Consider the following 12,107-nt stretch of genomic DNA (forward strand, 5'->3'; position numbering starts at 1 on the left):
TGCAACAAGTACAAACTGAAACTTAAACTGTCACAATAATACTTTAAATTTAAGCTTTTCAAGTTAATTAAGTTGTGTACTTCAAATGTGGCTTTCCTCTAACAGTGACATTTCAGAGTTTTGAGAGGAAGCCTGCTGTGTCTGTTCTGGATTCAGAGTTAACACTGCCTAACTGTAATGAAAGGGAAAGTTAACAAAAAAACTGCAGGGAGATCAATATAGCAAGAACTGAAAATTACTGTTTACAAGAAAAAAGAAAACTTATCCATTCTGTCATTATTCAGACCTTGTAGCTTCTTGTTTCAGAAAAGCTATCTATTATTTTTAAGTCATGGAAACTTGGAAGACGTGCTATGTCTTACTTTCACATAATCTTAGAAGCTTTGCCATATTCTAACATCTGCCACCTCGCCTCAGAGCTTGGAGATGAGACTCCTGATAGTGAGCAGGCCAAGGCTTGTATTTTTAAAGCTAATTTTTTTAAACTATAATGCAAAATAACAAACCAGAATAAGACAGATGTAAGAATAATTACTTTTTAAAAAAGAAAAAAGATTTAAGTATATCTCATAAGTCAGAGCTGTTGGATCTTTAAATGAAAAAGTCTTTTGCTCAGTTCAATATGTCCTTGCAGAGCAGGCCTCCATCTCCAGCACCTGGTCTGTGTAGCACCTTCAAGTAGCATCCAGGGCTTGTGCAATTTACTTAGTTATCTTAAGGTCCCTAGTAAGTATGTTGCTTCTGGGGCTTTTTTGCAGGTATGCTCTGGGCTGCCAGCTAGCTTCCTGCTACACCTAGTTTTCTCTAGTTTGTGGTCTAGAAGCTTTCCCTAGCTGAGCATCCTCTCTTCCTCCTGGGGAGAAAAAAACCTATCTTCCTCCTTCCTCCAGAAGTTCTACCTGATCCTGTGGGCAGCAGTCAGAACAAGGAAACCTTTTCCTTTGTGCTGTAGTCATGTTCTTCAAGCAAAACACAAACTACAACATGCAAACAGTAAGCTAAACAAATGAAAGTTATACTATCTGTCACAAAACTTTTTCCTGAAAGAAGCTGAACAGAAGTAGTTTTTTATAAGGGAGTTAGTTAGAAGCAGTGTTCTCAGTTTGAGCTATTATCAAGATAGTCTTGAAAATTTCTTTAAAGCAGAACACTTTATGATTCTTTGGGTTGCTCCTAAAGTCTTAATTTCCAGATTTCTGAATACTAGGTGTTAATATTTAAATACAGTTTAGAGATTAAACTTTTACATGATTGGTGTGACTGATGGGATTTTGAAATGTTTTCTGTTTGAATAGACTTGTCACTAATGTGAATAGTGGAAGTAAATTTAAAACTGAAAAATCAAGCTTTGATTTTTAGGAACTTAGCCTTCAAAGGAAAGTAATGCTTTTTTCAGTAGTTACTTTGACCTCTCTTTGTCAGTAAAGTTACAGAACTTCCTGGATTGCCATTAAAGAGCAGTGGCCCACATATAGCTTAATGTTCATATAGGTTAATGATGAGCACAGGTAGAATCTTTAGCTTCAACTTCTTGTAAGAGTGGAACCGATTAAAACCAGACTTTGCCTTAGGGTCGTTCAGCTCTTTAGGCATAAGGCAGTAAGTTATATGGTAATTCAACAAGCCAAGATTTCCAGAGATGCATTTCTGTAATCTTTATGCTTTCTTGTATATTTGTATGTAGTGTCTTTGAAAAATCACGTTCATGTGAACAATCTGCTCTGAGTAATCCCTGATGAACACTTACAAGTTGAGGTGATGGGACTTTTTATATTGTAATATCTAAACTCTTATGTGTATAATTCGGATACTATATTCTGTTATATATTTCGGAGTTGATTAGAAATTTTTTGACCTATTTTGTTTAGAGCAACATCTCTTCTTCCATACCTCCCTGCCCCCACCCATAAGCCCCTCCTAAAGTTTTAATGACAACTTTATTTCAGAACTCTTTGGGTTGTTTGAATATTGGGGTTGTTTTTTCTCTTGATGTAGCTGGAGGCAGGGGGTGAGAGCGGTCTAGAAAAATGAAAACGCCATGTTTTGTTGAGCTGAAGAGCATGATGGTCTGTAGAAATATGAATTATCTTAGAAATGGTGGGGTTTTTGTACAAAGGGATATCAGAAACCAAAATCTGTGCAGATAGCTTGGCTTTGTGCTGTAATTGTGGAAAATGTCTCACCACGGAGCTAGGTTCTCTGGCATGTATTGCAAATCATTTAATTTCTCCCTCTGCTTTTCTATATTAATCTAATTTTCTTTGCAAAATTATTGCAAAAGAACATCAGCATGCTTTTCTGCAGTTTGACTTTTCGGTCATAGTGTAGGAGTGAACGCTTGCTGTCCTTGTGCTTTCAGCCACATGTGGCTGTACTGGTTACTGAGCTGGATTGGTAAACTGATCTGGGTTTTAAAAGATGCCTTTTCTTTTTTTTTCAGCTGCATCAGTTTCTCTATACAGTTTATCACACAACTGTGAAAAGTTTTGTCTTAGCTCAAAGCAGAGGTTGAATGTTGACTGCTTGAGACCACTTAAGCTTTGCTGTGAAGTGGCATGATTGTAGCCTTGCCCTCTCCTTATGTTGCTTGACTTGCTACAGAAACAATTGTCTTCCAAGTGGCTGTCTCCAGATACCTCAGAGTTCCTAGGATATTGTTGTATATTGAGAAATAGATGTCTATCCTCTGACCATGTGTTCTGGCTGTAGCCTTTAAGCAGTGTAGGAAATATTTATTTTATTTTATTTTTAGCTTGGTCAGTATAGCTTTTACATTACTGTGAATTAATGTAGTAAAAAGTAATGCCATAGCTACAACTTCGCGAATCTAGCTAATTTAATATAAAGTAGGGTTTATGTTGTCGTACAGAACAACCTTATTAGTTTAAATTTTCTGCAGATAGATGAGGAATCTTACAACCATAATTATGGATACTTAATTAGAGATTATGCTGCAACTCAGTGTTCATAATCCATATGATATAAGTTAGTGCTACAAGATGGCAGTTAGTGCTGTAATGTACCTTAAGTGCACTTAATATGAAAGTCAGTATTTATACTATGTCTTCAGGGAGTGTGAGTGTGTGTGCTGTTTAGAGTCGTAGTTCTTTGACCAAACAAATAAATACAGGATTTGTCTGGGAGGATAAAAAAACTGATCTTAATTATCTCAGGTATATAATTTTTTTGGCGTAAGTCTGTCCTTGTTGGCCACTGTATTGCTTTCCTCAACATGATAAAACCTGGGGGAGGGCAGCTTAACTAGACTAGTATTCTCCCCAGAAGTCTTTGTTGTATTTTTAGTAAACCTTGTCTTTATTTTTATGAAATTTGCTACCTAGGAAATGAGTAAAGTAGCTGGTTACGAGAGTTCTGTGAAGGCTTTTTGTTCAGGTAGCTCAACTTAAACCACATCTGCCTCTTTTTTTTTTTTTTTTTTTTTCCTTGAAAACTTTTGCTATCCTGTATGGATGATAGACAACCTTCATCCAGTGAAGACTAAACTGCTTTTACTGACTAGCTGAAATACTGTATATTTAGGTTGTGCACTGGAGTCTGAAGAAAGCTGTGGGTCTTACTAACAGTGACATTGACATTATTTCAGATGAAGATATGAGCGCAAATCATGGGTAATAAATGGAACTGAACATCTTTCGACAGTCTGAAGTCCAGCTTACATTCAGAGCATAGATCCCAGACCTGCAAGTTCTTTTCTGCCCAGATAGGTGCTCTGTGATGGTGATAGGATCCTGCCTGATGTCTTCCAGCAGAGATGGAATATAGTCACTTCCTTTCTATTGCTCCTTAGAAGATCTATCACACACTCCCCCTTTGTATTCCCTCTCCCTTTAATCTCATGGAAGATAAACTTGTGGCCTGATTACTGTGTCTCCTGTCATTTTCTGGGTGGATGGCTTTTTTGTTTATTTGTTTTTTTGCTCAGCAGCACTGCATGTCCTGTCAGTATTACCCCAGATCTCTAGAGGTCAGAGTAAGGATGTTTTTCTCTGTTTCCTTGTGGAAGCTGTGTTCTGAAGCTAGCTTTGTTCTCAAGATGTCACTCCTGTCCTGTTTAGACAGATAGTTATAGTGAAGCCAAGGCTATAGGAGTATGGCACCTAAGACTAAATGTAGGAAGAAGCTGTGGCTCCTTTGTAAAATAACTTCATTACTCAGTGTTATGTTGAAATTGTTAAAGTTTCTAAAGTTAACTGATGCTGAAGCGTCTTAATTTTTATTGATAAAATCCCTTTTAGGTTCTGTAGTGCTCAGGGGGACACAGTGCGCATTCTACTATATCTTCCCTGAGACTCAGGAAGAGAAATCAGGTGGGACAGTGTTCATCATAACTGGTGCAGTTCTCCAAAGACCCTCTGGTTCACTTATGAGCCTTACAGTTCATTTGCTCCACAGTGTTTTGGGTTTGGTCATGTTTTTTCTTTCTCCTGAGTATTTATAGTAAAAACAAGTTGCCAACTGCATTCCAAGAGACTTTTCAGTGATACAAGTAACCATCAGGTCATAATATTCAAACTCGTAAAATCTAATAGTGAGCGTGCTGTGATACAAAGAATCTCTAGGGAATTACAGATCAGTCTTCACTCTTTAGATTAGTTATTACTTAGTTGAATACTGTAACCATAACCTGATAAGCCTTTTGTAAGCTTTTTGAAGATATGATAGGAAAGCTACTTACTTTAGCCCTCCAGTGAACACTATACGTAGCAAATGTTTTGTAACAGCAACATGGCATCTGTATCTATGACAGGATTTTAGGCTGCTTCTCTTATTTTGGAAGGAAATAGTTTTCAGAGCTGAATATGCGCTTTTATTGGAAGAATTTATAAATATTTTGAGAAACTCTTCAGTTACACGTGACAGAGCAAAAGACTTGTCCTGGTTATCTCCATAAAGTGTCATGATGGCTTTTGCAGTTGTAGGGTTTTAAGATCCATTCTATCTACAGCATGATGCAATGCTCAGAAGATGGGAAAATGTATGTTTATTTAGAATGACAGCTTTTGCACTATCCACTGTGTAACTGGCTCTTACTGCACAGAGCTGCTACTTTCTGAACGTTCATTTCTCCATTTGTTTTAATTGTAACAGTTTGGGGCTTCTTTCTTCTTGTTTTGTTGAATAAGTAAAATTATTAGCATGGTGCCAAGTAACTTGCTGAATCTGGATTGTTAGAGAAGGAATTGGACTTAATTAGAGGTCTATTTGTTTTAATACAGCTTAAGATATGGTTGGGATGACTTCTGCTTCTTCAGAAGCAACATTAAAAAACTGTAAAAAGGAGAGCTTAATAAAAGGTCTTTAGGCAGAAATTTGCTAATGGTGCTTTTCCATTTTGCTTCAGGCTATTTCTTATGAGAGTAATGGACATACCATATCTCAATTTGGAAGGACCAGACTGTAAGTAGCTTATTTCTTACTACTTATTTTTTACTTACTACTGACAAATTTCCTGGAGGAGGAAGTGTAAAGATTAATTCTCACATATCAAAAACATGGGACATCAGCTGTGTTCAGGTTATTAGCCACTTACCAAATGGTTTAAACATACCCCCCTCTTTTTTTTTTCTTTTTTTTTTTTTTAAATGAAGTAGTAAAACCCTAGGTTCTTCAACTTTGACCAGAAAATCTGCATTGCAAAGGAGATTGTCCAGAACAGATATTAAACTCTTGTAACTAAATGTAACAGACTTTGAAGTTAACAGCTTTATGGTTATTTTGGGTCACTACTTTTATGTGCCATGCAACATATAAAGTGGAGTATTAACACTTTCCCCCTCTCCCATCACCCCAGCAGCAAATACAGGATGCAAACTAGTGAATAGCAAATGGTTGTGAAATTTTTCTGGCCACTTTCCTTCACAATTTGTGGGCAGCAGTACCTTCACTTCAATCAAAACATCAGAATTCTTTTGTCACATGATGTTATGACTACATAAACGGAAAAATAATACTTGGAATATTTTTACACTTCAGGTTATTTCAGGTTACAAACCTGGGGCTGTAATAAGTTAGTAATACATATAAATGAAAATAGATTTTACTAATATAAAGGTCCTTAGTGTTATGGGATGTTACACTCCGAGGGAGAAAACTTCAGCTAAGTGTTACCATTGATGTCTTGACTTAGGAAAATGTGAAGCCCTGGAGGTCAGTCTAGTCCTTGACTAGATGAAAGCTTGATGTTTTACTGTGAAGTTAGATACACAACCATCTTAAAAGTGATACCCATCTGGAAGCAATACTGCTGTGAAGACATTTTCCACTCCATGCATCAGAAAGCTCAGACTGGAGGAGTGACCCTGTATTAGATAATAGTAACAGAATACAGTTCCATAATGATGAAAGTAACTACTGGAGTGGAAAATATATGCTGTAAGGGCATATGTTTAATTTTTAAATGCAGTTAGATGACCAGATCACTGTGCTCTGTCTCTCTGTGGATTTGTTGGAATGGTCATCTAATTATGTTGCATGCTTCTTTCACTAACCGTTTGATATTGAGTGGAGAAATAGATAAATACTCTAGGTCATTGAGAGAATGCCAAAGCTACTAAGCTGTAAGGATGCTACTTCCACTTGCTAGCCAACTTGCAGGATTGTTTTGATTGTTTGCCAAGAAGGGATGCCAAAAAAGTCTGCCTGTTAGAGTCTCTCTCTCTTATCTGAAAGCCACTCCTGTAGAACAGAAGGTGCAGATGTTACTGCAGAATCTGAACCAGGGAGACTTTCTAAGCCTCAAAACAGAAAGTACGTCTAGGGTGGTGTGTTGGGCTGGCTGCTTTAGAACCTTCTATTGCTGTTTTGAGATTTAAATGCTACTGTAGGTTGAGGAAGCTATTTGATTGGTTGTCTGTAGGGGCGTTTTCACAGAGCAGTAAAGCCATGCAAAGGATAAGGCCACACCTCTGTGATAGATATACTCAAAGACTGTATAAAAAAAAAACACCAAAGGTGAGGCATAGCTAACTAGGTGACTGTCCTAAGTTTTGTTGTGTTTGTCAGTTTTTGTCATGTAGTGTTACAGCTAGTTTTGCAATGTTTCCAGGAATAACAGAGTTTGGTAACACATGCTAGGTCAAAAAGTATTGAATATGTGAAAGTGACTTTCATCATCTTCTTCTGTTACTGTGTATTAAAAACTCCTTTCAAAAGAATGAAGTTGCTGCACAAATTGACTGCAAAGCAGAATATGAATAAAGTATTTCTCACCTGAGTAGGTGGAAGGTATAGAGGTTTAACAGAGGATTCAAAGTGAATTTAAGAATAAACTGATGCTGGAGGGTTAGGTGTAGTTTCTTCTTTGTAATCAATAGAAAAAGGCTGTTATAACATCTGAAACTGGAGTTGTTACAATTCTCTGCTACTGAACTGCTAATAAACCTTTGAATTGGTAGCTGTTCAATAGGCTCTACAGCAATGAGTTGATCTTCATTGGCTTGTTAAGACAGTTTCTGGGGGTTTGGTGTTTGGCTTGTATAGTGGCCAAAAAACTGAATTCTGGTGCTTAAAAAATGTTGTGTCCTTTTTGGTTTTTGATGTAGCAGATTTAAGGAACAAGACTTCACTTGTGCTTATGAAAGGATTGCTTTCTTTTAACTACTTGTGTCTCCATCCAACCTGATGCTCATGCAAACCAGAGAGTTTGTGATAAAACTCATGCTAACCATGCTTGTTCTGAGCAAAACAGATTAAAGCACTTAGAAGAAAACAGCAAGTGGCCGGAGGCTGGGCAGTTATAACATCTTCAGTAAATACTGTTTCAGCTGGAAGAGGCATACCTCCTTCCTGTGTACCTCTCTGCAACATCAATTTTATTTCAGCTGGTACAATCAGATGAAATAAGTACCCTTTTCTAAGCTGCATGGTTTCTGCTCACCAACCAGTTGGATACCATGTTACAACTTACGTGGTTACACATGTACCATGTTACAACATTTACAACAGGTTCATGTTTTGGCCTCCCACTTTTTTGCAGCTGGAGAACTAGGTTCTTTATACTATGTGGAGCAAGACAAGTAGTTACTCAAAACAAAACTTATGAAACTTATTTTCCCCTGACTTCATTAAGCATTCAGTATTTCAGTTATGAGATGCTGTGTTGTAACTGTGTTATTTTTGCTGTTGGTACCTGCATAATGGTGCTTTCATTAAGTGGTGGGTTTTTTTTTTAGCATTTTAATAGTATTATTGAATTCATGCTGCAACCTCTTCCTTAGAAGACATATGCATTTGGAAATCTGTTCTAATTTCATTACATGTTTTGGTTAGCAGTTTGATTTTGAGTAACTATTGTGTTCTGTTGAGTTTATGCAAGTTGTTAAATTATTTGGGAATAAAAATTCTGTTAAACCTTTGGGCAGGGGTGGCAAGGCTTAAAACCAAAGAACATAATCTGTTCTATCTGTTCAGGGAAACACATGTAGATGTGGTGCTTAAAGGCATGGTTTAGTGGTAGACTCGGCAGTCCTGGGTTAACGGTTGGATTTAATGATTTCAAAGATCTTTTCCAGCCTTAATGATTCTGTGATTCTATGATTCTCAAGTTCATGCAAAAATGAAGCCTTACTTGTGGAGTAGAATTACACCTAGAAACATAGATGCTTCTACTATAAAGCACGTACCAGGCTGAGGACACTACTACTTAATCAATCTAATGACTAAATTATAGTAATTGCTGATGCTTAGCTATATTTATGAAAGTAACAATGCATAAGGCTTTCATCATAAAATAGAGCGAACTTGCATCCTTAACTACATGTAGCAAAAACATCTAGTAGGTTTGCCCTTGTGGAGTGGGGTCAAGTACACATGAAAGTTGAATATAGCAATAATAATTGGTTAATGGTCCAGTTTTGGACACATTTGCTCTGTGAATGAGATCAACCTTGGAAAAAACCTCCTAGTTTAATGCTGAAAGCGAAGGAGATCAGAAACTAGAGAAGTTTGTATCACTAAAGAATTCAGGAGGGTAATTCATGAAGATGAAAGTCAGTCTCTCCCTCACCACCCCCTGACCCCCCCATCTATCTATACCCAATATATATACACTATATATATCTCTACCTAAAGAAGATACTTCTGCACTACTTCTTTAGATGTTGGCCTTTTTATGCTTTTTTTTTCTTGATGTAGTTTTTAATATTTAAGAAAAAGTCTGTCAGTGTGTGTGTTCTAGCTTGTACCTAATGTTATACGAAAACTGAATTGAACCTTGATAGAAAAGTGGCAACATTGAATTATTGCTGAGAACTTTTTAAAGCTAGAGCTGGAGCATGAAGAGGCTGTTGTTTTGTTCTTCTGTCCTTGAACCTGGTGCAAAGGATGGGAAGGACTGGATTTGTGGGCATTTCCCACTGCATGTAATGCTGTTTCAATTTTTTACACGGATGAAGTGGTAGGATTTAGTATATTTATTTAATGCATAATTGCAGGCACGTTTTCATTGGTGCCTGACATAGTTACATAGATCTTGGCCAGTTTTCTTATTTAAATAAAGAAAGAAAAACTAAAAAAAGCTACATGACCATATTAGATAACTTTTTTAGGATGTTCTAAAGATACTAGTAGTGACTCTTATATTAGCAAAACCTTTTTTGTTTCACAGTGCAGCCAAAACGAGATCATGTTCTTCATGTTACTTTTCCCAAAGAGTGGAAGACTAGTGACCTTTACCAGCTTTTCAGTGCCTTTGGTGAGTAATTTAGTCTATCCTTTCTTCTACATTCCTCCCCCTGCCTCACCTTTGTCATTAGCAAGTACCTCTGGTTTTGTTTGTTATTTTTAATCTGTGGATGCAGACTTACTCAAGTATAGGTGACTATTAATTTGCCTTTTGTAATTCTTGAATAGTATCCTGTGGAATTTCTTTTTAATGGTGGTTGAAAGGGTTTGCTGTGATTAACTGCTCTTTAGAAATGTTTTTATGTGCTGCTTGTTCAATATTGTGGACCTTTGATGCTTTTATTTACAGCCTTTTCTGGGAGGAGGTAAGAGTTTATTGTATAGGTGGGTAAAGAGAATAGACATTGGTGTGAAAGGCAGACCAAGGTTTTAGGGGTAAGGTTCATCCCGCTTAAAGCCAGATGCTAACTTATGTAAGTCTAGGCAAGCAAGCAAGCTTGAAAATAGCCAATCTGTTTTCAAGATTGTGAACACCATCCAAGTCAGAAGAAACAACAAAAAAGCTATCTTATAAATTGGGAACTAGTAGACCTGTTGTTCCTCTACTATTTGTATGTAACGTAAGGACATGGAGATACTAATTAATTGACAGTGATCTCCTAATACCTATCTCTTGCAGCAGAAAACAGTGGTTATGCTTTGCGTCCCAAAATCAGAACAAGAATAGTCTTTCGTACAGCCCTGTGTTGAATGCTGTTTCCAAGATTTTTATTGCAGATTGGTTTCTAGTTTATTACTGCTATGTAAGGTAGTGCTTTGAAAGAGATCTTTCGGGCTTGTAAAGAATTTTGCAGTAAGGCTTTTTACCTCCCACCCCCCCCGCTTTTTTTTTTCTCCGAAGAGGTAACTTCTTTTCATTTCTTAAAACATCTAATGTAAAATAATAATTACTCTTATATTAATAACTTTTTGCATGATTTCCAGAAATATTTTCTTGGAATACTTATGTTACTGAAATATTTATTTCTTATTAAATATTAGGTATTAATAAATATCTATGCATCTTGTCTTCCTCAAATTCTGTAATAAGGATTTTATCAGGAAATAGCTCCCTCTTTTTCCTTTTGTTTTTTTTTTTTTTTTAAAGCTATTTACCAAAGTGTTTATTTGGGGGGGGATCACTTTGTCATTTGAAAAAAATTGCCACCCATCTAAGCTATATGGATTTCCTGTATTGCCAAAGGGGGCAGGGACAGCAGCTTTGAGGTCCTTTTTGAGGTCCTTTTTGGCACTTAGGACCTGTGCCTTTGGGCTCTACCAGATCTCCAGCACCAGCCATTCACGAGTAGTGGGAAAAAACTGGCACTTGGGGGTGCCATAGAAGTGGCCTTTATGCTGGTCCTGCCTGGTGGGCTGGTGTGGAGAGGAGGGTGCGGACCCAGTTGGGAGGATCCAGCAGGTTTTGAAAGCGATGCAGGTAGGGGAGCAGCTGAAAGGGGGAGGAAGATGAGGGTCTGCCTTTTATTTCTGGTATTAAGCAATTTTAGAAAATTGTATTTATTTTTTTTTTTATTGAATGGATTATAATGCTTTATAGTACATTAGTCTTGGCAGCTCTAAGCAGAGCATGTATGACTAGATTGGTAAGTTCCCTGTTCCTAAAAATTTTCTGCTTGGCACTGTAGTTTCCTCTTTTTCCTGCCCTCCCATTTTACTTAAAAGTCCCAGTACCAATTTTATCCATTAGAGTATAACCACTGTAAAAACTGTGGGTATTTTTATGTGTGTTTTTAAGCAGATAAGTGACTAGGTGGCTCTCTTATGAAATAACCCTTTCCCTTTTGGAGACAAGTAAATGAAGAGGTGTCTGTTTAGCTAGGACTTGATCAGTGTACTGGAGTTGTTTCAAAGTAATGTACCACACTTAACAACTTAAGTTAGAGTTGTAGGGTGGCAAATGGATTCAGGGCAAACTTGAACATAACCTCCATTGAAATGATTGCTGTGGTATCCATAAGGACGTTTAATAACTAGTAAAAGGATGGAAGCATGCTCGGTATTGTCGCTCCTGTGCTTGCTGTGGATCACCACGCTAGTTTATAGAATGGTACTGTTCTCCTCTTCACGTAGAATTATGACTTGGTAGTCTGTGCAGGGTCTCTGGACCTATGTAAAATTCTCTCAGTTCCTTCTGACACTTTGATCTGTACTGCAGCATGATGCTGGTGTAATGCTGGATGGGATTTAATATTCCCCATTGGGAAATATAGAATGTGAGCATGTAGAAAGTTAATGAGATCATTCCAGAGTTGCTGTCACAGGGGTAAGAAACAACACGGTTTGGACATTGTTTCTATAGGCTTTTAAAGACTCAGCCATGTCATTTTTCTCATTTTATGAAACGCAAGCAGAGATCACTACCACCAGGGGTCACGCTTACACAGCTCAAAAATAGTATAAAATTT

The 12,107-nt window shown here is 37.2% G+C and overlaps 1 protein-coding gene across 5 annotated transcripts in view; it reads left to right on the top strand.

Annotated features, from left to right (window-relative positions):
* Positions 1-12,107, top strand: part of PARN (poly(A)-specific ribonuclease) — a 60,360-nt gene that overhangs the window by 19,486 nt on the left and 28,767 nt on the right. For all 5 annotated transcript variants that reach the window (XM_037384206.1, XM_037384207.1, XM_037384210.1 and 2 more), the window contains exons 19-20: positions 5,363-5,418; positions 9,626-9,712. In XM_037384206.1, the coding sequence (XP_037240103.1) occupies positions 5,363-5,418; positions 9,626-9,712 (143 nt within the window). The remainder of the gene's footprint in view (positions 1-5,362; positions 5,419-9,625; positions 9,713-12,107) is intronic.

The sequence above is a fragment of the Falco rusticolus genome, chromosome 4 (genome assembly GCF_015220075.1).
Source record: "Falco rusticolus isolate bFalRus1 chromosome 4, bFalRus1.pri, whole genome shotgun sequence".
NCBI lineage: Eukaryota > Metazoa > Chordata > Aves > Falconiformes > Falconidae > Falco > Falco rusticolus.